This window comes from Diabrotica virgifera, chromosome 2 (assembly GCF_917563875.1).
Source record: "Diabrotica virgifera virgifera chromosome 2, PGI_DIABVI_V3a".
Classification (NCBI taxonomy): Eukaryota; Metazoa; Arthropoda; class Insecta; order Coleoptera; family Chrysomelidae; genus Diabrotica; species Diabrotica virgifera.
The window spans coordinates 219621708-219649657 of NC_065444.1; the positions used below are offsets into that span (position 1 = coordinate 219621708).

The 27950-nt window shown below is 32.2% G+C and overlaps 1 protein-coding gene across 2 annotated transcripts; it reads left to right on the top strand.

Annotated features, from left to right (window-relative positions):
* Positions 1-330: 330 nt before the first annotated feature.
* On the top strand, positions 331-27946 carry LOC126880377 (uncharacterized). 2 transcript variants are annotated; one of them, XM_050644202.1, is made up of 3 exons: positions 331-470; positions 8080-8248; positions 27611-27946. In XM_050644202.1, exons 1-3 carry the CDS (start codon positions 395-397, stop codon positions 27849-27851), a joined length of 486 nt encoding a protein of 161 aa, XP_050500159.1. In that variant the 5' UTR covers positions 331-394; the 3' UTR covers positions 27852-27946. The 2 variants fall into 2 exon arrangements, with proteins under 2 accessions (XP_050500159.1, XP_050500160.1); XM_050644203.1 differs by having other exon boundaries at positions 27614-27946.
* Positions 27947-27950: the final 4 nt, after the last annotated feature.

The following is a 27950-nucleotide window of genomic DNA, read 5'->3' on the forward strand; positions in this document are numbered from 1 at the left end:
ACCGAAATGTTTTAAATCACTATAATCACAATACACTGTAAACAGAACGACGATATGGGCCAAGAAAACTGATTTTCTGATTATACCGGGTTTTTGCATCCCCTACGAGGGTGTCCTATATCCAATATTTAAAATTTTTGTAGTTAAAACCACAGATTTTTATAATAAGGCGAGAAAATAGCAAAAATAACACCAAAAACACAATTTTTGCCCCTCAGCAACGGTGTCGAAAGTCACGTGACCTGAAATGGTCAATAATTAAATCTAACAATCAATTTTTTACATATCCAAACCAGATTATACACATTTTCTTATCAACTGTACCTCCCACATCGAAAGATACCATCTACAGATATTTTATTATTACAAAGTAGTTTGGCAACTAATTATAAGAATGTCTAAGCTTCCAACCAATGTTTTTATTTTAGTTTTAACCATAACCACATTTTCAAGATTGGTTACCGGTGAGGGTAAGCATTTTAGTAAATAATAATTCATAGCATAAAAGTTAAAGTAAAGTTAACATTCTTCATTAATTCTACCAAATACTTCAAACATATATTTTGCAACATTTTTGTTACAATAATCTTTCGTGTACTAGTGGAGGTGTTTTAAAGATTTTCACTACGTGTCTGTCCTATAATATAACCAATTATTCAAATTGACTTACGAAAATCTCCCAAAAAAGTTTCTTCTTCTTCTCTTAACTCTTTTTACCCCCAAAAGTGTCTGATTTTTTGGTTGGGTTGGTGTCTATTCTCTTTTTCCATTGTTTTTTATGCCTCGTTATCATTTTCATTTCTGTGTAGTTCATATCTATGGCATTATCTGTTTTTATAATTGTATTTATCTAACTTTTTCTTGCTCGTCCTCATTCATTTCTTTGTCCTTTTAGTTTGTATTATTCTTTTTCTCCCCTCCCACGTGCCCAAACCATTCCATTGATTTTCTGGTTTTTTTACTTATTATGGTTTCTTGCTCTAGCTCTAGTTGGTTTCTCTCTTTATCATTTCTGATTCTGTCTTTGTTGGTGTGTGTTACTTTCCACAATATTTCATTTATTTTACTTCTTGCTTTTTTGTAATGCCCAGCTTTTACTTGCTTATGTCACTATTGGTATGTTGCTTGCATATTAGTAATTTATTTTTATTATTTATTTCTCTAAATCGAATTTTCCATCATTTGAAAAGATACTTGCTAGGTATTCAAATGTTGGGACATCTCCTAGTTCTTGTCCTTTGTATCTATTTGCTTATATATTGTCTTGTCTTTGCTTTATTTTTCTTTTCTTGATATTTACTATTAATTTCAACTTCTCTCTCTTCTATCCATATGTTTACTAATTTTTACATCTTGTTCTGATTGTCCGCTATGTCGTCTGCAGAGTAGTGTTTCAATTTGTGTAGGTAGGGGTAATTCGATTGTATCTAACTGCTGTTTGAGTGTCCTCGTTCTAGATTTCATATTCTTTATTACCAGAGAACGGCAGTTCTCGCCAGTGGCGCACACCTACACCCACTACACGCGACACTATATATTTACACGAAATTTTCGATTTTCTAAATTTGACTGAATTGAAAATTCGGCCAACTCCCATCTTAAAGCTCAGGAAAAGACTCACCCAATCATATGTCAACCATCCATTTTGGTCCAAGGGTGTGGATTTTACGGCCCTTCTTATTTAGGGTCCGTTTTTCGTTCTCGTCCCCAAAACTCCCAAAAAATTCGAAAATTTAACTCCGACCTTTGCGGATTCTAATAGAAGCGATCATTACCTTTCCAACGCATGTCTAATTTTGAAAATCGGTTATACTGTTCAAAAGTTACCGAGCTCAGAAATATGAGTCAATTTTTATTTAAAAAAGGGAAAATGTTTGTGGATATGTATGTATGTATGTGTGTGGAAAAGTTAAACCGATCTGAATTTTTTCAGATCGGTTTGAGAGTTGGCCCAATTTTCAATTCAGTCAGATTTATAAAATCGAAAATTTCGTGTATATATAGTGTCGCGTGTAGGGGAGTGTGGATGTGCGCCACTGGAGAGAACTGCTGTTCTCTGGTAATGTATGTATGTATGTGGAAAAGTTAAGACGATCTGAATTTTTTTCTGTGTTTGAAGAGGGAGTGAGGGCCGATTCAGAACCGGTGTAGTTTGTGAGTTTTGACTACCCATAAACCAGCTATAGGACTTGGTAGGTACAAAACGGCATATTTTTTGGCGGTATATATCTTCGGTTCAAGAAGAGACAGGAGAACAGTAAATACACCAAATTAATAGCGTTGAGTTAAGCTTTCAAATGGTGTCAGGATCAGACATACACACGGCTCAGTATAGCCAAAAAGGTAAAAACTAAACTTTGAAAATATTGGTTTTTCGACAATTACTCAAAATTTCAACCTACGAATTGCGCCAATAACTGAGCGTTTGTAGAAGGCCTCTAGACGAATCTAACGGTGTATACCTTATATCCGGGAAAATTCGAATTTTTAAGTTATAGACTTCATTAGTATGATCAAATCTGTTTCTTATGAGAAAAACGGTTTTTCAAGCTCAATAATTCCTGTAATAGCTTCAGTTATCATAGTTTACCTTAGATGTATAATATACTACTTGTCAATACGTTTCAAACTCATGTTTAGTGAACAAAATCGGTTAAGCCGTTTAGAAGTTATTAAGCTACAAAAGTATAATCCAATTAACGATTATTCCCTAAATGGTTTATGTAGTTGTAGTGGTTACGACGCTAATTTGATCTGGCAACGGGCAATCCGAGTTCATTTAAGCGCTGGTTTCCTCGAAAGCGGTGCCGACAAACTGCGATGAATGACGTCATAAAAAACTGTACCACGCAAAATAATAGCGGTGGTTTCCAAGGATGCGTTGGAAGTCACCGCTTGCTGAGTTTGCACATTCCATTGCCGCAGTGAAGAACCTTGAATTTTTCACCGTAATCTGACGTAATTCATCGCAGTGCTACGGTCGCAGTTTGTCGGTGTCGCTTTCGAGGAAACCAGCGCTTTACCGGCCATCTTAATATTTTTTTCAATCTATTTCGAATAGAAAAGAAATCTAGTGTACATTCGATCTACATTAGATCATTTGGGAGATAATGCGACAAAGGCGACCATTTATAAAGCTTAACGTGTAATCGAGAAACATTGCATTCAGCTTTATACATTTAATTTATAAATAACTTTGAAAAACTCCTGATACAAAAATAAAAAACCGCTAAACCCCATAAAAATGAGTGGCGCATACAATATTCCAGCTACAAAAGATCTGATATGCATATTACGTGGCGCGAAAATGCATTTTCATTTTGATGCCAAACAAAATTCTAGTTTTATTTTAAAAGATTTTTTCATAATATTTGCTAAATTTGAAGTAAACGCGCCATAGAAGAGTTTCAAAATTCAAACTGTATCAAAGTTACTCTTTTGTGGCGCGTTTTACTTCAAATTGGGCAAATATTATGAAAAAAAGAATGTGTGTGTACTTTGTACGCACGTAAGAAGTTATACTTCTATTATATGATTATATGATTATAAACGAAATTAATATACTTTTTATTTATATTTTATTTAAATATTAAATTAATTTATACTTACTACTTCTCAAAAATTTTTATTAAAACAGTGCCAAAAAACACATTAAAAATGCCACAAATGATTTCTGAACATTAATTGTCGGAAAATTTTTTAACTAAATACGTATTTTCTGAAAATAAAATTATATAATAAATATACTTACAATCATAAAATGTATAAAAAAAAATAAAAAAATAAAAGTTTCTATTGGGATTCGAACCAACTTACCACGCGGCTGGTATTTGCGTTGTATTGGGATTCACCCGCATTAAAACTTCGCCACAGAGACAGCTTGTCATTATGTGCGAAGATCGTCTAACTAAACAGATTAACCTTTTGACATTTTTAACTTATGTAAATCAAATTATTTTGATTTTGAATTGAAATGATTTAGAATTGAAAAAATACAACAAAACATAGAGTAAGAAGACAATATATTAGGTGAATATTAAGGTGTAAAATAAAAGTATTACATACTACTTATGTATTTTGGTAGGTTCAAGGTAGGTATCGGAGCCCGTATAACGACTAATAAATTTCGCAATCACTTGCGTCGTGCAAAGTGGCTATGTTCAAATATCATAACAAAATTTGATCAACTATTTATAAAACACTTACCAGTGAAAGATTCTTTAGCTTTGAATAAGCGAGATCTGCGGCACTCATACTAGGCACAGTTTGATGAGCTTTCACATTGGCATGCAACAATCATCTCTTCTATGTAAATAAGTCCAAAAATATAATATGAAAACTATTTAAAAAGGCAGTATAACCATTAACTAAATTTTTGTTTGTTGTTTCTCTTGCTACAAATTTTAAAACGCAACAAGCATACATTATAACCAAACCATGCACAGTCCCACAGCTGTGCCACAGCTGTCATATTGGATAATTTTTGTCATGTCATTTGAACATCCAATCAGAACAAAGTTATAATGCGCATGCGCCCGGTCGCTAGGTTTTCCCATATAAAATTTCACCGTCATTACGCCCGTAAAGAAGTATAACTTCAAAAATCTTTCAAAATAAAACTAAAATTTGTTTTGCATCAAAATGAAAATACATTTTCCCGCCACGTAATATTCATATCAGATCTTTTGTAGCTGGAATATTGAATGCGCCACTCATTTTTACGGCGTTTAGCGGTTTTTTATTCTTTTTCATCTATACATGAATATTATAAATTCTACTAGAAGGCTCAGGCTACCGCTTTTCTTCACTCCTCTTTCTAGGAGGAAATCTTCTGACCTTTCTCCCCTAATTTTTATTTTCTTTCTAGTATTTTATGATATTGTATTGATGTATTGATTTTTGTATTATTTTTTAACATTTATCAATTATTTTTCTATATATTATGTCACATAAATTATGTCAAAGTATACGAATGTTAGTAATACTTCCTCCCCTGTCTCCATTTCTTTCTATTATATTTCCCAGTACAAAATAATATTATCTATTGTCTGTATTTTTTCTGCAGGCTTGTTCTTCTTCTAAGTAGGTTTTTTCAATTTCGGTTATTACTTAATCCTCTAATATTTGAGTATATATTTTAAATGCCGATGCGCTAGATATATCGCTCTAGAGTTCTTCCAGTTAATTCTGTCCACATTCTTATAAATTGGTAGAGCAAGATTATTTTCCCAATATTTTGATATTTTATTATTCTTCAATGTTTCATTAGATATAATAATCCAGAATTAGTCTATGACTTCATCGCACATCCATTTGATCATTTCTAGCCATCTGCTGTTTCAGCTTTCCCGTTTTTATTGCTTTTTATTGCTTCAATAACTTCTTTTTTGAAAATGAAAATGAAACTTCTTTTTTCTCTATTCTCCATGCCCTTTTCTCTTCTTCCCTTGAGCTTAATGTGTCATTTCAATACAGGCTTGTGTCTTCTTCTAACTTAAATTAACTTTACAGATGTAATGCTTTTACAATTTCGTATGTTTATGTTGCATCTTGTTATTTTCATCTTTTATACCGTACATTTCTTGTTCTCTTTTGTTCTCTTAATATTTTGATCTCATTCCAAAGAATCTACTTCCATTTTTATAACTTTCATTTTAGCTGTTCCCAAACTCTTGCCAGTATTTTTGTTTCGCATCTCTTACTGCCTTTTGGCCATTGTATTTCTGTTGTTATATAGTTCTTTGTCCCTTTGATATTTTGCTTGCACTAATCTTTTCCATGTTTCTTTTTGATTAGTGAGAGCCACTTTTACTCAACTTGTCCACTGTCTCTTTCGCTGTTGCTTTTTCATTATTTTCACAATTTTATCATCATCATCATTCGCCTTATCCCTATGCGGGGTCGGCTTCCCTAATTGCATTTCTCCACATAATTCTATTCTGGGTCATATCAATATTAATCCCCTTTACCAACATGTCCTGCTTAATCGTCTCCCCCCCACGTCTTCTTTGGTCTTCCTCTCCTACTCCTTCCAGGAATCTGCACTTCAGCTACTCGTCGTATTGGATGATTAACGTCTCGACGTTGAACATGACCAAACCATCTCAACCTATGCTCTCTCATTTTGGCATCAATTGGTGCCACACCTAGATTTCCCCTAATATACTCATTTTTAATTTTATCCTTTCTTGTCACTCCACTCATCCATCTAAGCATTCTCATTTCCGCCACATGCATTCGTTGTTCCTCTTTCTTTTTCACTGCCCAACATTCAGTTCCGTACATCAGAGCCGGTCTTATGGCTGTTTTATAGAATTTTCCTTTCAGCTTCATTGGGACTTTTCTGTCACACAACACACCACTCGCTTCTTTCCATTTCATCCATCCAGCCCTAATTCTACTGCATGCATCTCCATGTATTTCTCCATTACTCTGTAATACCGATCCCAGGTACTTAAAACTATTGCCTTTTACAATCAGTTCACCATCCAAAAATACCATTTTACTTGTAGTAACTCCATCTTTACATGAACATTCCAAATACTCTGTCTTTGTCCTACTAAGTTTTAAACCTTTTTCCTCCAGAGCTCGTGTTCATTGTTCCAGTTTTTGTTGTAAGTCTCTTTCACTATTTCCTACTAACACGACATCATCAGCATACATTAAGCACCATGGAATGTTACCCTGTAGTTTCGCTGTTATCTGGTCCAAAACTAATGAGAATAAATACAGACTAAGCACCGCGCCTTGGTGCAATCCTACTTTCACATGAAATTTATCAGTCTCTCCCACACCTGTCCTAACACTAGTCGTTACTCCCTCATACATATCCCTCACAATCTTTACATATGCACCAGGGACTCCTTTCTTATTGAGTGCCAACCACAGAATCTCTCGAGGAACTCTATCATATGCTTTCTCAAGATCAATGAATACCATATGAGCGTTTGTTTCTCTACTCCTGTATTTTTCCATCAACTGCCTTATAATGAAAATTGCGTCTGTTGTTGATCTGTCCTGCATAAAGCCAAATTGATTCTCGGATATGTCCCATATTTTCTCTCTCCCATATTTTCATGGTGTTGCTAAGCAGTTTTATAACCCTGTACTTTGTACACTGCTGTATATCTCCCTTGTTTTTGTAGACAGGTACTAGTAATACTGCTTCTCCATTCGTCTGGCATTTGTCCAACTTCCATAATTTTATTAGATAAACCAGCTAGCCACCTTGTTCCTGTCTCTTCCAATGCTTTCCATACTTCCCCAGGAATATCATCTTGTCCTACCGCTTTTCCTTTCTTTATTTTTTGAAGCGCTTGAGCCCCTTCCTCGTTTGTTATTTTGGTGACTATTGCTGCTACTGTCTCCGTTGACTTCACAGGCTGTTTGTCAAATTCTTCATTTAATAAGCTGTTAAAGTACTTTCTCCATCTCTTTTTGACATCTTTTTCGTGAACTAGTATTTTATTATTTTCATCTCGGATACATCTAATCTGATTAAAATCTTTTGCTTTCTTTGCTCTCTGTTTGGCTATTTTATAATATATCTTCGTTTCGCCCTTCCTGGTATCAAGTTGATCGTATAGGTTTGAATACGCTTCTGCTTTAGCTTTTGCTACTGCTACTTTCGCTTCCTTTTTCGCCACCATATAATTTTGAAGATCTGTGTTGGATCTGGTTTCTTGCCACTTTTTATATAATTTTTCCTTTCTCTTTTATTTTTCCTTGAACTTCGTTTGACCACCACCAAGTCTCTTTATCCTCAAACTTTTTTCCTGACGTTTTCCCCAGTATTTCAATAGCAGTCTCTCTAATACTACTGGCCATTCTTCTCCAAATTGTAGTAGGACTTCCTTTCATGTTCCAACATATTTTCTCTACTATTCTTTCCCTGAATAGACCTTCTTTCTCATCTTTTAGCATCCACCACTTGATTTTTTGAGGTCCTCTCCGATATTTTGGTTTATTTTCACTTTTTACTTCGTATATATTTTCACAATTTTACTGATTCGTAAATTATGTACTTTAATTTGTTCATTTTTCATATTGTACAGCATAAATAATTGCAAAATATTTTAGCTCAAAATGGAGTAGCAATAAAAAACAAGTACACAAGTTTGGTTTTAAGTGGCAAACATGACGAAGTTACAACCACCTTTTTTGATGATGAGGACGGTACTATGGTATGGAATATCACTCCAATGAAAAATGATTCTGACATCTACTTTATTATAAATGAAGGAAGTGGGTAAGCTACATTTTTAGTTTAAAATCTATTCAGTTAGCGGCTTTAAAGTGCAGACGCATAGTACTTACTTACTTTCCGTGTCCGGAACACCAACAACTTTAAATTCTGTATTTCCAATAGTTGGCCACATAGATGGCCCTGTCATTTGCTATAATTAACTCTTCTTCTGTGCAGGTCTCTCTCATCTCTGTGCATGCTAGTAGATGCCGGCTGGTCTGAACCGCGCCACAGTCGCAGGTATCGTCCTCCTGGTATCCACATTTTTTCAGGTTACTAGTACAACGTGAAACGCCGGTTCTTAGTCTGTTTAGCGCTTTCCAAGTCGGATACGGTAAATTGTGTCCAGCAGCCATTTCCTCTGAGGCAGGAAAATGTGTCGCGGTAGTTGACGCTTGCCATAGGTGTATTCAGCGCGTCTCTGGCGCTTTGGGGATGGATCTTGATGTTTTCAGGAAGTTTTCCGAGATCTTAGTGTGCTTGGCTGAGTTTGGTGGTCACATAAGGGGTGTATTCGGTCCGTCTCCTGCTTTTTTCGTTCTACCTCTGACGTGACCTTCCTCCTGATAGGTGGTGGACGCATAGTAAAAACACGTCACTTGAGAAAGGCACTCCGTCGAAACAGCTGTATCAACATTAATGTAAAGGCTATAGCGGGATAAGATGGTAAAATCTGCACTCGGCTGGATTCTTAGTTGAGGTTGGGCAATCGAAAGTACATAATTCAAAAACCCCCTAACCAAATTTTTAGCTCCCTATGTGACCCCAGGTGTCCCCTATCGAAAAAAATGTGTTTTCTCGAAAAACATTTTTTTTGGAGCGATCTTTCGCTTTAAAAAATGTGAAAAAAATTGTGAATGTACACTATTATACCCTAAATCACACTGATTTTTTTCAGATTTTTTGGATCAAAATTGACGCCAGAAAAAATTTTTGAAGTTTTCAAAAAATTTTTAGGTTATGTAGGTAATTTTTGGCTAGCTCCGACAAAAGTTTTTTTAGTGTATTTTTTTCCGTTCTTTTGAATGGTAGCGATAGTTTTGCCATTTTCTCGCCGGAAATTACTCAAAATTCGAAAAAACCCATTTTTTTGGTTACCCCCCTCATATTTTTAGTGTTTACTGAGCGATCTTTTCTTTAAAAAATCTGAAAAAAATTATGAACATACATTGATGCCCAAAAATATACTATTTTTTTTTCAGATTTTTTGGATCAAAATTGAAAAATTTTGAATTTTTCAAAAAATTTTTAGGTTATGTAGGTAATTTTTGGCGAGCGCCGACAAAATTTTTTTTAGTGTATTTTTTTCCGTTCTTTTGAATGGCAGCGATAGTTTTGCCATTTTCTCGCCGGAAATTTCTCAAAATTCGAAAAAACCCATTTTTTGGTTCCCCCCTCATATTTTTAGTGTTTACTGACCGATCTTTCCTTTAAAAAATCTGAAAAAAAATATGAACATACATTGATGCCCAAAAATATACTGGTTTTTTTTTCAGATTTTTTGGATCAAAATTGAAAAATTTTGAATTTTTCAAAAAATTTTTAGGTTATGTAGGTAATTTTTGGCTAGGTCCGACATAATTTTTTTTAGTGTATATTTTTCCGTTCTTTTGAATGGCTGGGATAGTTTTGCCATTTTCTCGCCGGAAATTGCTCAAAATTCGAAAAAACCCATTTTTTTAATTCCCCCCTCATATTTTTAGTGTTTACTGAGCGATCTGTTCTTTAAAAATCTGAAAAAAAATTATGAACATACATTGATGGCCAAAAACATACTGTTTTTTTTAATCAGATTTTTTGGATCAAAATTGAGGCTAGAAAAATTTATTGAATTTCTCAAAAAATTTTTAGGTTATGTAGGTAATTTTTGGCTACCTCCGACATAATTTTTTTTAGTGTATTTTTTTCCGTTCTTTTAAATGGCTGGGATAGTTTTGCCATTTTCTCGCCGGAAATTGCTCAAAATTCGAAAAAACCCATTTTCTGGTTTCCCCCCCCCCCATATTTTTAGTGCTTACTGAGCGATCTATTCTTTAAAAAATCTGAAAAAAACTATGAACATACATTGATGCCCAAAAACATACTCTTTTTTCAGATTTTTTGGATCAAATTTGAGGCCAGAAAAAATTATTGAATTTTTCAAAAAAATTTTAGGGTATGTAAGTAATTTTTGGCTACCTCCGATATAATTTTTTTTAGTGTATTTTTTTTCCTTCTTTTGAATGGCTTGAATAGTTTTGCCATTTTCTCGCCGGAAATTGCTCAAAATTCGAAAAAACCCATTTTTTGGTTTTCCCCCCTCATATTTTTAGTGTTTACTGAGCGATATTTTCTTAAAATAATCTGAAAAAAATTATGAACATACATTGTTATGCCCAAAAACATACTGATTTTTTTTAGATTTTTTGGATTATAATTTTCTTAGGGAATTTTTTTGAATTTTTCAAAAACACGGCACAGTGCGCAGCACGTGGAAAATCGAGCACGAATTGGCTTATGCTTACCTATAGTATTATTGTATTATTATTTTATCTATGTATATCATGGATTGAAAATATAAATATGTAGATATTCACATACTTATTTAGTAAGCTACATTTATGGAAATAACTTGATTACGGTGCAAACGTGTTTGCTTATTTAAAATGTAACTTTTAACGAATAATTTTATTTACTTTACACCAGGGGTTCCCAAACTGGGGGGGCGCGCCCCCCCTTGGGGGCGTGAGGACATATCAGGGGGGGCGCGAGACAAGTTGAACATTAAATTAAATTTAGTTATTTTTCTAAAATTCAAAATTAACCGCTTGTTAAACTGTATCTGGTAACGCAGAGTAAGCAAAAGTTATCTCAAATACCTCTTTTTGACAATACTGTGAAACGCCGCATTGATGATATATGACCGAAGACATACAAAACCAGGTAGTTGATGCAGTAAAATAATCGCCATTTTTTGCTATTCAGCTAGACGAGAGTACTAACATATAATTATCATATTATCATATTCATAACACAATGTTATCAGTTAATTGTTTATGTTCGGTATATTCAAAACGAAAGAATGAAGGACGAGCTACTCTTTTCTACAGAGTTGGAGACTGAAGACCACGACAAAAGCTGTTAATGTTATGACATGGGCTGCGAACTCAATGGAAAAAATTGGTTCCATATATATAGTGAGCTTCCGGAATTAGAGATGGCGACACATAATGTAGATCGCTAATATATGTGGTACAAGGCTAATTGAAAAGAAGAAGAATATTTGACAATTGAATTTTGAGTTGGACAGTGGTGTTTATTTTGTAACAGCGTTGCCACATTCAGCAGATTTCTACTTTTTGGATAGATTTTTGATATATTTTTTTTTAATTCTAGTAAGCAATATTTTTTAGTAGGTTTTTGGTATACAGTGATGAGCACGCTAATAACCGGCAAAAAAGCTCAAAAGATGGAAAACATAATACATTGCGAAACAAAAAGAGATGAAACTAGTGGAGGTGGAAATTATCGTTATAAACGTATTAATTAACATTACATTACATAGTTTTCCACCTGTAGACGTCTGTGACAGGAGTATTTTATAAAATTCTACTCTCACAGTGACAGTTGTCATACCTCTGATACGTCTAAAGGTGAGAAACTATGTAATGTAATGGTATTTTAGACGTTTATAAAGGCCGCGTCTCACCATCAAATAATTTGATCAAACAGTTTGAGCAAACCTGACGTACTTGAAGAAGTACGTCAAAGTGACGTCACAATTGCAGTTTTTTTGAAATTCTAAAAATCTGTGCTCTCACTATCAGTCTAGTTTGATCAAATTTTTTGTATTGAGTTGTCTAACTTGTTTGTACTTTATTTAAAATTAAAATTTTTCATTATTATCCACAATGAACACTCAGGATGTGACGTCACTAACTGTCACTTTCAGTTTGCTCAAACCAGTTTGATCAAATTATTTGATCGTGGGACGCGGCCTTAACGATAATTTCCACCTCCACTAGTTTCATCTCTTTTTGTTTCGCAATGTATTATGTTTTCCATCTTTTGAGCTATTTTGCCGGTTATTAGCGCGCTCATCACTGTATATCAACATTTTCTGTGCTATATGCATTATGACTAAAATGAAATTAACTCTTTAATAGTATTTACATTTTTCACATCTTGTTACAATTTCCTGTCATTACTGAAAATAAGATTCAGGACGTAGGTATGAATACAGAGATTAGAGAAATGAAACTGGAGTCTGATACCAAACTTTCTTGTTTCAAGCAGCAGTGCAGTAGTGTTTCGGATAATATTTATATAACGAAGAGTTTTGACATTCGGTTCGGTGAGGCTATTAAAATTAAGCTAACCACGGAAAACTAAAATATGTATGTAAAATGTAACTTTGCAAAAATAATGTGTTTACCCGTTTCTATTAACGTAAAATGAGAAAGATTTTTTTTCCGGTTTTAATCGTATTACAACTGATGATCGCAATAAACTTTTGAATAAATAGTTATTTATGATATAAGTGTTAAAAGTACACGTTTAAAGCACGCATGTGAGTACACAGTTTGCAGAATGAGCGAAGCGAGTTCTGCAAATTCACATGAGTGCCTTAAACATGTACTTTTTAACACGCATATCACACAATATTTTTTCTACAAACGTAATTACAGGACAATATCTACAAAAACTTTTACTTGAACTTGACTGACATTCCATTTTTATATTTTTTTGACATTACATCAAATTGCCGTATTGCGGTCAATACGAACTGCAGTGCCTTAAAATTTTTAAAGCACTAGTTCCTTGAAGTAACATTTTTAACGCTCGTATGGAGTGCTAAAAATTGCATTTTTAACACGGTTGTAGAAAAAAATGTATTTTCATGATTATTTGTCAAAGAAGGTATGAATGAGGTTGGGAATTGTACCAAATTTGATCCAGACATGCATATGTTAAAATCAATGGATGACAAAATATTATATAAAAATATTAAATATAAAACTGATAAAAATTAATTAAGTACCTAGGTCATTTTGTTTCCCTGTTAAAATATAAAAAAAGTTTGGTTTTTTTACATTCACGTTATACTTATTTATTTCTAGTTAAGTTAGCTGCTGTTTTTATTATAAAAAAACCTAAATTATATTCAAATAAGTTAATAAAGTTTTAATTCTTGATTTAGTAGATTTTAGCCAAGCATGCAATATATTTCCTAAATAAAATACGGCAACGTTGTCTTGTATTGAATTGAGTGCGTCATTTTGTAATTGTTGTGTTGTGTATGCGTTTTATATCAATTTTATACAATATTTGTGTATTAAGTTTTTATCCCGTACCCAAGTGATTAGTGAAGTGAATGTTTCATATTTTAGTTATTAATAGACATTTTTACAGTGTATAAATTATTTTTCTTCCCTCAACTGTGCCTAGTTGTTTCCAGGTAATGTTAATAATTCCTAAGGTAGAAAGACAATTATTTTACTATATGTTATGAAAACAATGAATTCATGTCAAAATTTATATAAATAATAATTATTACTGTCATTTGTTGGTTTCATTATTGTTCTTACATACATACTTATCATTTTTTAAATATAATCGCTGCTCATGCTAAATTCTATGTTTGTGTATGTTATTAATTTTTTGTTTTTGCAATAATTATTTTTATTTTTATGGTTTCTGTAATAAAAATATTTTTATTGCAAAAACTAAAAATTAATAACGTGCACATTATAGAATTTGGTATGAATAGCGAAGCTTCCAAAACGGTACAGATATCTTCCCAAAATGTTACAGAGATCTTCCAAATCGTTACAGAAATCTTCCAACTGTAAAGGCTTAGTTGGCTTCCAAAAATATCGACGGCGTTGGAATATGGGACCAATTTGGCCTATAGAGCAGTGTGAGAGTTTTTTGACAAACATGAACTATCTTGGCAAAAACTGATCAGTTTATGTACAGATGGCGCAACTTCAATGCTTCGTTTTCGTTCAGGCTATTTGTAATTAGTAATAGAAAAAAATGCTGATGTGATTGGGATACATTGTTTTATACATCGACAAGCCTTGTCAGCAAAAACCCTTCCAAATGAACTTAGGGATGTCTTAAAGTTGTGTATTAAAGTAGTGAAGTACATAAAAAACAGTGTGTTGAATACTCGACTGTTTAAAACTCTGGTGTCATTGACCTTCCTGAGTCCCCGATTGTTCACACTGCAGTATACTGCATAAGGATTTATTGGTCCTGAAAATTTAGAAAGTGATCACAAAACACTGCTACTTCATACAGAAGTACGATGGCTATTAAAAGGAAATATGTTGGCAAGATTATTTGACCTTTAAGATGAAGTAATCACCTTGGAACATCAAAAGCAAAATGAGCTAAACATGGCCTTCAAAAAACATTGTACCCAAGTAATATTGGCCTATTTGTCAGACCTCTTTGACTCGTTGAACAGCCTTCACCTAAAACTGCAGGGTGGAAACTCAAATATAGTAGTTACTCATTGTGATGGAGGCCTAATTACTCAACTTTGGAGGCGTAAAATATCAGCAAACCCCTGAAATTATTCAAATTTCTCTAAAGTAGAGCCAATCTCAGAAGAAACACGCTTCAAGGACATTTATGAAGGACCAAGTTTAAAAATCCAAATATCAAACCATTTGGAGAGCCTAATTGAAGAGTTCTGAAATACTTCCCAAACACTTGTGACGATTTTATTTACAGAATCCATTCCATGTCAACTGATCCAATCCATGTCAACATAGACTCCCTGCCTGAATCACTTCAAGAAGATGCTTTGCAAATAAATCCAAATAATTTTTTGAATGATTCCTCTGCCAAATACTTTGTTATAATGGACAAACCTTCATTTTGGTTAAAATATTTCAAAGTGTATCTTAGTGTATCACGGGAAGCTCTTCATTTATATTTGCCTTTTTCAAGTAACTATTTGTGCGATTTTCAACAATTGTGGCAATTAAAACAAAGTATCGGTATAAACTTGATGTAGCTAGTGACTTGTGCTGTGAGCTTACTAAAACTCAGCCACGAATAGGCATACTAGTAAATAAAATGAAAGCACATCCATCTCACTAACCAACCTAATATATTTTTCTTGTATTAATAATTTTTGTATTTTATGGAAACTGATATTATAGTATCTTATGACAGAATAAATAAATGTTTTGTTTTCAAGCTAATACTTATTTGTTTTGATTTTGTTCCTATTTAGGCGCATACAATTTATTGTAAAGGGGAGGCGCGAGAAGCTTTCATTTCAACAAAAGGGGGCGTGGTACAAAAAAGTTTGGGAACCCCTGCTTTACACCTTTGAAAAGTAAAATTAATAAATCAAATAAAGTTGAAAATAAACGTTTGCCTATAACGGTATGGCATATTTCATGCTGTGAAAACGTTTTTAATAATTACTTATTACTTATTAATTACTTATAATTACTTATTAATAACATTAATAATGTCTATATATATTTAAATATTTTTAATATTGATATATTTTTTAAAATAGGTACTCTAGCGTATCAAAAAATTAACTTTCAATTACCTTAACTTAATTAATAAATACGCAAAAGGTAATATTAATATCAGGGCCGTCTTAAGCATACACGGCGCCGGTGTGCAAGACTCAACTTTGCGCCCCCTTTTGTCAGATTATATACTTAGGAATATAGCTGTGGTACTAAGGCAAAACCCGATATGTCAAAAATTATCGATTTTTCGTTTTTAATGCCAATATGTACATTGAACGATGAAGAATATGATGACAAAACCCTACATGGCTAAACGCATCCATGTAACCAGTAGATGATAAAGTTAGTTTCCGATATTTTAATATTTTAATATTACAACAACACCGCTAACTTTTAAACTCATCTGCTGCAAAATCACGTTTTTTGACATATCGGGTTTTGCCTTAGCACCACAGAGGTTATAAGTACGCAAAAATTAAAACTAATTATGTTTGCTTTCTTTATTTATATATTAAACAAACATGGTTTCAGTATTCAAACAATATCAATCTTTTAACACTATTTATCAAAGTCAACTTTTCTAGCTTTTAAGTTGCCGAAAGTTTTTATTACTTCGGTGATATCTAATTTATGTGGTTTTCTATACCTATTAAAGACAGGTTTGTTAATCTGTATTGACCAATTGTTGAGCGCAGATATTTTTTGGTCAATTTAAGTTTAGAAAAAGACCTTTCTCCTTCAGCTAGTGCTATTGGAAGTGTTAAATTATATATCCTTAGACATATAGAAAGATTTGGGAAAACGGAAGTAAATCATTAGAGTATAATATAACTTAAAATATCGAGTGGAGTTGTGTCTTTATTTGTAAAAAATATTGGTAACAATTCTAACACATGGAATAATAGATCTTCACCATCTATATCAGATCTATTTCCATGCACTATTTTTTTTGTAATTTCTTTTTTGAAGGCTAGTATTTTTTCTCTCTCGTATTTTCCCCATTATCATACCCTTGGCCTCGTAAATAATCTAAATCAATGTTCATTCATTTTAAAATTTCTAACAAATAATTTTCTAATCCTTGTCCGGTGGTATCAACTATCAGTAACCAGTAAAAACCTAGAAAATGCAACTAACAATGCAAATCTAACTTCGGCAAGCTTTGTTGACGAATAAAGATAAACGAACCTAAACACAATAGTAAGTTGTTCCTTGAGTGAAATATCAGGTGTGCAATCTAAAATTATAGAATAATATTTAGATTGTTTTAAAAAATCAACAATAATTGTTCATTTAATTTTTTCACCAATTACACTTTATCAATTCATTTTAATATTATGTCCAAGATAATGGGGCATACGATGCTGAACACTTTGAATTCGTGCAATGTGTTCTGACAGCGTATTATATTCTATTAATTAAAAGTTACCGTTATCCGATTCATACAACCTTTGACTGGTTCCTCTTAATGGTAAATTTGGTGTGATAAAAATGTTATTATTTCGATTATTTCATTCATAGGAGATTCTGACCAATAGAAAGCTACAGACATGCAAATTAAGGTGATAATTTTTGATAATCTCCCGTCGTTAAGCATATTACGTCAGATGCCCTTCGTTGCTACGAAAAAATACATTCAGTGACATTAATGACAAATGTTTTAAAAATTATAAAAGTGATGACTTTCAACCGTCAAATACATATTTATAACAACTGTGTGTTTAATTTCACTAATTGGTACTTACATATATAAATTACAATAAAATTTTGGTTTTGAACAGGTTTATTCATGAAATAATCGCAACAAATTGCACTCGAACTCTAAAATTAATATAGAATTTTAGAGCTCTTGTGCAATTACTACTGATAATTTTTTCTAAAACCGCCGTTCACCTTTTTCTTTTGCGTTCAACTGCTACTTGATTGACAAAGTCTATTGTATGGCTGTCTAATAGTAGGTAAGTATTTTTTTAGACCTAAATATTTTTTTACAGAAATTAAATGACCAGAACTTTTCTCGTGTCTTTTAAATTTCTCGAAATGTGTCCAGTCTTTGAAACCGATGTGGGTATTAAAAGCAGTAAAAATTGGCATTGAAAAGCTTACAGTAAAAACAAAATACAGAATCACTATTAGATACAGAATATACATATAAGACAATCTCGTTTGCTAATTTCGTTTATTTTTTAAACTTTTTGTATAATAGGTATCTGCAAAGGACCTGTTATTGGTATCTACAGGATACTTAGATCTTTTAATTTGCACTGGTCCATGTTCTGTTAAAAATAATCTTAATTTATCTGATATTACTTAAAATAGTGTACGCGTCATCTTCTTGAAATTATATCGGAATAATCTAAATGGGTTTCATATTCCATTAGTATATCGTAGGTGTAGTAGGTAAGCATTAATAGCCTTTGTAAAAAATACTGAAAGTGCACTTTTACATATTTGTTATTTGCAGTTTTTTAAGGACAAGCGCAAGTTTGAGTCTAGAAAGTGTTCGGCTTGCGCCCCTTGGACTTGGCGCCCGGGTGCCTCGCACCCCTTGCACCCCCGGGTTAAGACGGCCCTGATTAATATGGTAATTTCAATTGAGAAATCGGAAAACACAACTAAGACGAAGAAATATCTATGAATTGATCTATACATAATATAATTAAGGTAGCCATGTACCTATAGTTAAGGGTTAAAGGTTGTCTACTAAAAACATAGGAAAAATATCAACAAAGGGAGTTTGTCGTATTTTATGCATATTCTCTTCTCAAAATGGCTACCTTCTCTTCTCAAAAAACCTGATCACGCTATTCAAAATAACGGAAAATCGTTATTTATTGACATCAAAAATCGTTATTTATTGACATGCAATTGAGTTTATGTGTACACATAGGGGGACACAAAGAAATGGCTCTTTTCGAATTGTGAGGAAGTCCCGGAGAGAAAATGGCAAATCTAACCCAGTTATTCAAAAGAACGAAAAAAAAATACACAAATTATTTCGAAGTCTGTCAAAAATGGCTTACATAAACGATTTTTTTTGAAAAATTCAAAAAATTTCCCTGAGTAAAATTTTAATCCAAAAAATCTAAAAAAAAAATCAGTATGTTTTTGGGCATAACAATGTATGTTCATAATTTTTTTCAGATTATTTTAAGAAAATATCGCTCAGTAAACACTAAAAATATGAGGGGGGAAAACCAAAAAATGGGTTTTTTCGAATTTTGAGCAATTTCCGGCGAGAAAATGGCAAAACCATCCAAGCCATTCAAAAGAAGGAAAAAAAAATACACTAAAAAAAATTATATCGGAGCTAGCCAAAAATTACCTACATACCCTAAAAATTTTTTGAAAAATTCAATAATTTTTTCTGGCCTCAATTTTGATCCAAAAAATCTGATATAAAAACAGTATGTTTTTGGACATCAATGTATGTTCATAATTTTTTTTCAGATTTTTTAAAGAACAGATCGCTCAGTAAACACTAAAAATATGAGGGGGGGGGAACCAAAAAAATGGGTTTTTTCGAATTTTGAGCAATTTCCGGCGAGAAAATGGCAAAACTATCTAAGCCATTCAAAAGAAGGAAAAAAAATACACTAAAAAAAATGATATCGGAGCTAGCCAAAAATTACCTACATACCCTAAAAATTTTTTGGAAAATTCAATAATTTTTTCTGGCCTCAATTTTGATCCAAAAAATCTGAAAAAAAGTATGTTTTTGGGCATCAATGTATGTTCATACTTTTTTTCAGATTTTTTAAAGAACAGATCGCTCAGTAAGCACTAAAATATGAGGAGGGGGAACCAGAAAATTGGTTTTTTCGAATTTTGAGCAATTTCCGGCGAGAAAATGGCAAATCTATCCCAGCCATTCAAGAGAACGGAAAAATATACACTAAAAAAAATTATGTCGGACCTAGCCAAAAATTACCTACATAACCTAAAAATTTTTTGAAAAATTCAAAATTTTTCAATTTTGATCCAAAAAATCTGAAAAAAAAATAATATATTTTTGGGCATCAATGTATGTTCATAATTTTTTTCAGATTTTTTAAAGAAAAGATCGCTTAGTAAACACTAAAAATATGAGGGGGGGTAACCAAAAAAATGGGTTTTTTCGAATTTTGAGTAATTTCCGGCGAGAAAATGGCAAAACTATCCCTGCCATTCAAAAGAACGGAAAAAAATACACTAAAAAAAATTTTGTCCGAGCTAGCCAAAAATTACCTACATAACCTAAAAATTTTTTGAAAACTTCAAAAATTTTTTCTGGCGTCAATTTTGATCCAAAAATCTGAAAAAAATCAGGGTGATTTAGGGTATAACAATGTACATTCACAATTTTTTTCACATTTTTTAAAGCAAAAGGTCGCTCCAAAAAAATGTTTTTCGAAAAAACACATTTTTTTCGATAGGGGACACCTGGGGTCACATAGGGAGCTAAAAATTTGGTTAGGGGGTTTTTGAATTATGTACTTTCGATTGCCCAACCCCAACTAAGAATCCAGCCGAGCGCAGATTTTACCATCTTATCCCGCTATAGCCTTTTGTGGAAATATTGAACACAAAATTTTCGGTGTTTCATTGTTAGATAAACTGAATTTCTATCAAGTAACGGTGTAATCCATCAATGAATTATACATTTTAAGTTTCAAATTTCTGGTCTCCAGTTATCTGTAATATGTATTATATTCTTCAATATGGTCTTTTTCATATTTGGGTATTCATATCTGCGATCAAAATTCTTCGCATGTGTTACCATTTTTTTTAAATTCGTATTCATTATAAACATTTTCATTTTCATTGCTGTCATGGTTCGGGGAATATACCTACTACTAAAAATGTCAGGTGATATTATATGTACATGTTGATTTAGGTTTAATCTCATGATTTACTTATTTAGAGCACTTAATATTTACAATATTATTTATGATTTACAATATTTATTTACTTTCACGTGTTATATCTTAAACTTTTATTGATTATAAAAATAGTCCTCTAACTTTTTTATCATTATTGACATATTTGTCAATATGAATAAAATTAATAGTTTCCGCAGTAATGTTGCAATAATCATATATATTTATGAAAAACCCTATTGATGGAGCATATGTCCATTATTGTCCATATAGGTCAAAAATCAAAAAATCAATTTTTTTCGACCCCCCCCCCCTTTATTTATTTTTTGGCTACGGGGGTTGCATCAGGAAATCGCTTTTGGTGTCTATGCATGAGTAATAAGAACTTGCACAAAATGATGTATGAAGCATTTTAATAAAGGGCATGGCGTGTGAAGGATTCCAAGAAAATCACTTTCTTTATTAATTCTCCTTTTTTTGGGGTGGTTCCGGAAAAAAATGGAGGTGCATTATAGAAATTTGTAAATAACATCAGTACATGGATAATCGCTGAAACTTTTTTTACTCTAGCAAAGGCGGTTCAGATGGTATAAAAAAGGGGGCTTTTTAAAATGTAACTTTGTTCTTCTCCTGATTTCTAATTTGATAATTTGAAAATTTGCGTATTTAAAACATTAATGAATACCTACTGCTGAAAACGATACTGCATGTTATGGACTTCAGAAAACATACATGATTTATGAGCATGTTGTTCCCCCTGCAACCTCTTAATCCCATATGTATCTTTTCATCTTTTGTTGTGGAGAAAGGTCTAGCTAATTATTGCAAACACATGTTACAGTGCTTCACAAATTTTAAGATTTTTTCACTTGAATACCATTGTCCTGTTGTCGGAACATGAGCGGAGCGTGAGGGCAGGGTTCAAAATATCAGTAGCAATCAGTAGATTTTTTAAACCATGTATAATACCCTGTGTTAACCTGTGTTAACGGTCACCTGTTAAAATCGGCCACCTTTACTAAGGCCCAGTTTCTATACTAACGGCCAGTTTAAAAATTGTCCAAACCAATTATATTTATGTAGATTCCCTTACTTATGAACTGGTATCAACGACCACCTTTATATTACGCACGCGGCCAAATAAACTCATATTTTTAAAACCTTCATAATACTTTAGTTATAAAATACTAAAATACTGCAAAAAAGCTACAACTTTACTGTAAAATAAGTTTATTTTAACGTTTTATTATTTATTTATTTATTTTACTTCAAAATAAACTCATCTTATTTGCTTCAGTGCTTATTCCTAACAAAAATATAAATTATAGAAATTAATAATTAATCATTTCTAATTAATAAATTAAAAACAAAGTACTGCTTATCTGATATTTAATTATTAAAATGAGCACCGCAAAGTCTAAATACCACAACTTAACAAAACACGCTCTGCGGTTATTGGAAATTGGAAACAGAATATAAGAAAAGACAAAAGAAAAGACAAAAATTACCCATTTCATGTTTACCAAAATATAAAGTACCTACCTATCTATTCATCAGATAAACCGTAAACTCATAAATAACTCCGAGGGAACAGTTCCGGATATTGGAAACATAATGACACATGGTCTATTCAAAACAAAACAATTCTAAAGGAAAGTGTCCCTTGTAAAGGCACTTGACATCATTTATTATGAAATCCTATGTCGCTAACTTTACCATCAAATATAATTTAGGTGAAGTGAAACGAAAGAAGAATGTGCTGTTGGATGTTGGGCTTTGGGTTGTATATGAATGAGAAATGGTTTATATTTGAGCAATGAATTTTTTTAGATTTTTCGGTATATTTTATACAGTTTTCAGTAGATAAGAAGATTGGAGTTTAAATCAGTAGGTTTTATACAGTTTTCAGTAGATCGCAGTTCAAATCAGTAGGTCTGCTGAAAAATTGAGGGTGCAACATAATACAAATCAGGGGTCTATGTAAAACATAAAAAAATTATGTAGTTTTTTTTATTTAATTTAAAAAATAATGTTACGTAACGCGCTGTTCGAACCCCCCTCCCCCCCATGTAACGCGCCGTAACGTTTTACAAGACCCCCCTCCCCTCCAAACTGCGTTACGTAATACTTGAACGCTCCCAAAGGTGACTTCTTTCTAGTGTAAACTCCTTTCGAGTTCCGACACCAGATTATACAGGGTGACTTCACCAGATTTTCCTGTTTAATACACCTATTACCGCTGCTGTTGTTTTTCTTGATGTATTCATTCCATTGTATTCAACATGAATGACGTCAGACTTATTGGCATGAGTGATTTTGCTAAATTGTAATCTGCTTTTCCTGGTTCAGGAATATACGCCACCTACGTTCTTCTCGCTTTGGGAATGTTCCCCAGTACATGGCTAGCTTTAAATATTCGGATCAAAGGACTTAAGGTAGCCTGAGAAATATACCATCTAGTCTCGCAGTTTTATATGGTTCAGAGTTTCAATAGCCCATCTGACCTTGTGAGAACCAAAGAACTCTTCAGAGGTCAGCCAGTCAATTATGGTTAGGGTTCTGGTTTGTTGATTATTTACACTAGGTAATGGCATCGACCCTGGGAAGTGAACATTTAAAAGTTACTCTACTTCTTCTCAGTCTCCATAGACTGTACTTTTTATTCGTATTATCTCTTTTAAGAATTCTGTTAACCCTGTCAGTGTCAGGTACACTTTCAATGCTTTCACATCATTCTTTTCAGGATCTTTTCTTAGAGGATAGGATTCTCTTGTTACAGATTTTCAGTTTGGCCTTATGTGCTTCTCAATCACCTGATTTCTTCTCCACATTAAATAGCAGCTTTGTTTCTCTTTCGAGATCAGACAGCTCCTTATTCCAACAAGCAGCTTGTCTAAGCCGGCGACTTTCTTTTAACGGAGATAGTACTATTGTGGCGAACGTTTTTCGGACAGATATTTTGACAAAACAATTTTATCAATTATTGCTCGTCTTGTTGTACGCTACAATAAATCTCAGCCAATTTGACAGACATAGCTTCAACAATATGGTTCAACAATATGGGCCATTCCACGAACATACGCCTGTTTTGGATTACTTCGACAACGAATATTTTACTGTGCAACATAAGAAGTACGAAAGTAAATGGCGCTAATAATTATTCCAATAAACAACAATGTAATTTGCAATTTACTTTCGTTTTTCTTATTTTGCACAGTAAAATATTCGTTGTCGAAGTAATCCAAAACAGGCGTATGTTCGTGGAATAGGGTATACTGTCAAAGTTCGGAAGAGCCTATTAGTGGAGTCAATGAAGGTGGATATGAGTTATTACCTCAGATTTCGTTGAACCTCCATCGATTTTCATAAAAATTGGTGAGTGGTTAAAGGATACCTCAAGGAACAAAGGTGATATAGTGCCAACTTGCACTTTTTGCATTTTAGGGGTGAAATACACCCCTTTTTTAAAAATTATTTTTTAGATTTCTGAAAGTGCAGTCACTGTAAGTTTTCACTTCCTATTTTGTTGAACCTTCATCGATTTTCATGAAAATTGGTAAGTAGTTAGAGGATACCTCAAGCAATAAAAGATATATAGCATCAACTTGCGCTTTTGCATTTTAGGCGTGTAATACACCCCTACTTTTTAAATTGTAAAAAATGCAGATTTCCGCATTATGGCGCAAGTAATCTCGTTTAATTAAGAAAAATTAATATTTTTTTTATATTTATGTGCATGAATTACATTTTTTTTAATTTTTCAAACCTTATAGCAACCAAAAATCCGAAAATTAACAAGTCGAAAATCACGAAAACCTTATTCTTCTATATTTCTGAAAGTGTAGTCACTGAATGTTTTCACCCACGATTTCTTTGAACCTTCATCGATTTTCATGAAAATTGTTGATTAGTTAGAGGATACTTCAAAAAACAAAAGTGATATGGCACCAAGTTGCGCTTTCTGCATTTTAGGGGTGAAATCCACCTTTTTTTTTAATGATAAAAATGCAGATTTCAGCATTCTGGCTCAAGCAATCTCGTTTAATTAAGTAAAATAAATATTTTTTTACATTTATGTGCATGATTTATAATTTTTATTAATTTTTTAAACCTTATAGCAACCAAAAATCAGAAAATTAGCAAATCGACAATCACGAAAAAAATTAATCTTTTATATTTCCAAAAAGGCAGTCACTGAAGGTTTTCACCCCTGATTTCGTTGAACCTCCATCAATTTTCATGAAAATTGGTAAGTAGTTAGAGGATACCTCAAGAAACAAAAATGATGTGGTACCAACTTGCGCTTTTATCCTGGGGGTGGATGTTGCCCCTTCTCATGGGTGAACACTATTTTATTAAAAATAACCCCATAATTAGAGGAGTAAATTCTAAGCACACTTTCTGGTATCAAGTTTATAAATTTTTTATTTAAATAATATTTCATAATTTAATATAATATTATTGGTACAGTAAAACCTGACAATAACGGCCACTAAAAATAGAAAACAATTGGCCGTTATAGAAATGTGGCCGCTAATGCTAGGTTTCCTTTTCCACAAATACATAAAATATAATTGAAAATTTATTTATTTTAGTAATTAAAGCAAATCTAATTAAATATAATTCTACAAACAAACGGAACATACTAAAACTAAATTCAATTTACTACAATATAAAACAATATCTATACGAAAAAACAAGTACAAGAAAAACAGAATTTTTGTTTGTTTTACATTTTTTTAGATAAACGAAACATACTAAAACTAATTTAATATAGATAATACATAATATAAAACAACATACTATAACTACTACGAAAAATACGCTTATCACTAAAGTATCGTCGTGCTTCCATTCAACAAAACCAACTTTTAGTTAGATACCGCAAATCACTTTGGCTGATTTTGTCTGCATATATATTATGTTTGAGGAATCCCTTTTTTTTGTGAGACTGGATATAGGACATTTCTCAAGTATGAATTCACATTCATGGTATATCGTTGCTATATAAGGATAATAATCTGTGCAATGTTATGGTACAGGCTACGTTAATATGAAGTCAATGTGGAAGATATACACTGGTTATTCATTTCAATTTAATTTGATTGTTTTTTAATCATTTACAATATTTAAAATAATTAAAGACATAAAGTTAGGGATTTCAAAAATAAATTCAGTTCTCACTGGCAGGGTGGCAAATAATAAAGTGGCATACAATAGCATTTCATTACAATGCTCATTACAGGCATTACAGGCTGCTCCGTTTGAGAAAACTCATACTCTCAAACTTTGAGAAAACACTCATTCAGTTTCGACCAACCCCGTTTTGCTAGATTAATAATTTTTGACAATAATAGATTATATTAAAAATCACTTGAACATAAATTGATTTTCTGATGTCAAATCACTACAATTATACAGGGGGTGAATATTGCTATGAAATTTGAAAATAAAAACGTAATTATCTTTTAAACTACTTCGTATAACATCACAAAACCTGATATTTTAAGAAATAAAACATAGAGGAGAATCCAAAAATGTAAAAATATACAGGGTGTTCCATTAAACAAAAGATAATTTTGTTTCACCCTGTCAATATGGGTGGCCCTGTAGGTATATTTGGAAATGTATTTAAATTCTGATATTATCTATGCCCCAATTTCACCTAAATAAACTTTTTTCGTATCTCCTACAACAAACGACTAATTGGACTTCCCACAACCTGTATACATACAAAATCTCCGCTATAAAATTTTTTCAAAGAAAATGTTATTGGTTTTTTTAAAATAACTCCGTTAAATTTTGAAATATGAGATTTATCCAAAAACCATTACAAAGCTAAGTAAAAGTTCTATAACACTGTATTAAACATCATTTTCTAAATCCTTTATTTTTTTTTAAATACAAGGTGAAAGGGCCCCGGTTACATGGTTCTCTCAGTAAAATTTAGGTTTTAAATGTTTCTATCTCGGGAATTTTTTGTCGTAAAAAAATATTAAAAAAAAGAAAAAGCTTAAATAAAGTTAAAACTAAAACTTTGTTCTCTACCATTTTTTAAGTATATCGAGTATTTTTGGAGTTATTATCAAAAGAAAATGAAATTCACGAAAATTTGAAAAATTCTAATTTTTTTAATCGTATTTTTTTTTCAAAAATATGCATTCTAAACCGGTCAAAATTGTTAAAGTTATTGCTCATGTTAAAATAAATAAAGTTTTAAATGGGTTACTATAAATTTTAATTTTTGTGGAAATGACGTATGTTTCATTTTTCATTCTTCCCTAAAAAATCTGAAAGGGTCCTATTATTTCCATCATAACTTGCTTAATTTTGATGCTATCGACTTCCTATATAGCTTTTTGATAGTTACCTTTAAGTACTTTATTAAAATGTTTAATATCTATATTTAACAAAGTGCATCGTTTTCCTATTATTTAAGCTTGAATACTAAGATTTGAGTACTCCCGGAAAAAAATATACATTTAATTGCATATAACTCACTTTGTATATATAATAAAGGATTTTTCGAATAAGGAGCTTATTTATTTTTATATTATCTTCGATTTTGGTAATGACAACTTTTTTGAAGAAACTTATGGTTTTTGAGTTATTTATGAAAAACTGCTTTAAAACATGGATTTTTTTCAGGAAAAATCAAAACTTTTGATCTTTAATAACTCAAAAACTATTGATTTATTGAAATAACTTTATATAACAAATTTTACTTATAATTTGTCCCTCTATCGATTAGTGGTATTATTTTTATTAAAATAATTTCCACCCCCGAGAAGGGGTGGCATCCCCCCCCAGGGTAAAAGCGCAAGTTGGCACCATGTCACCTTTGTTTCTTGAGGTATCCTCTACATACTTACCAATTTTCATGAAAATCGATGGAGGTTCAACGAAATCGGAGGTGAAAACCTTCATTGACTCCACTAATATTATAATTTTGCCACGTTCATTTTTCGTGAAATATATATGATAATACTATAGTTTTATAAATGACTTCATATTTTTAGTAGAGTACTTGAAGCTAGAACGTCAACCCTTCCAGTAATGGCCAATAAAAGCAATAACGACGACCAAAAATGGAAACTAGACAACAAAGGAAAAATAACCTCTGTAGCGTATCCTGATAGATTTTTGACCTATGATGAGAATCTGAATGCAATTTTAAATAATACTCTGGATACATTAGAAGCCGATCAGTGGTTATTCCAAAAACCGCAAGAAGGCCACTTAGGAAGACATTTATGGTGATTTTTTCAAGTGATAATATAGTTGTATATTTGTGAACATTATTTTTGTTATTTTATGTTGTTAATAATTATAAAATTATTTCTTTATTCCTATTATGAC

Bases quoted from the DNA above. Each gene is read 5' to 3' on its own strand.
- LOC126880377 (XM_050644202.1), top strand. From the start codon at position 395: ATGTCTAAGCTTCCAACCAATGTTTTTATTTTAGTTTTAACCATAACC. The intron at 471-8,079 runs GTAAGCATTTTA...AAAATATTTTAG, and splicing joins AAGATTGGTTACCGGTGAGG to CTCAAAATGGAGTAGCAATA. The intron at 8,249-27,610 runs GTAAGCTACATT...TCATATTTTTAG, and splicing joins ATTATAAATGAAGGAAGTGG to TAGAGTACTTGAAGCTAGAA.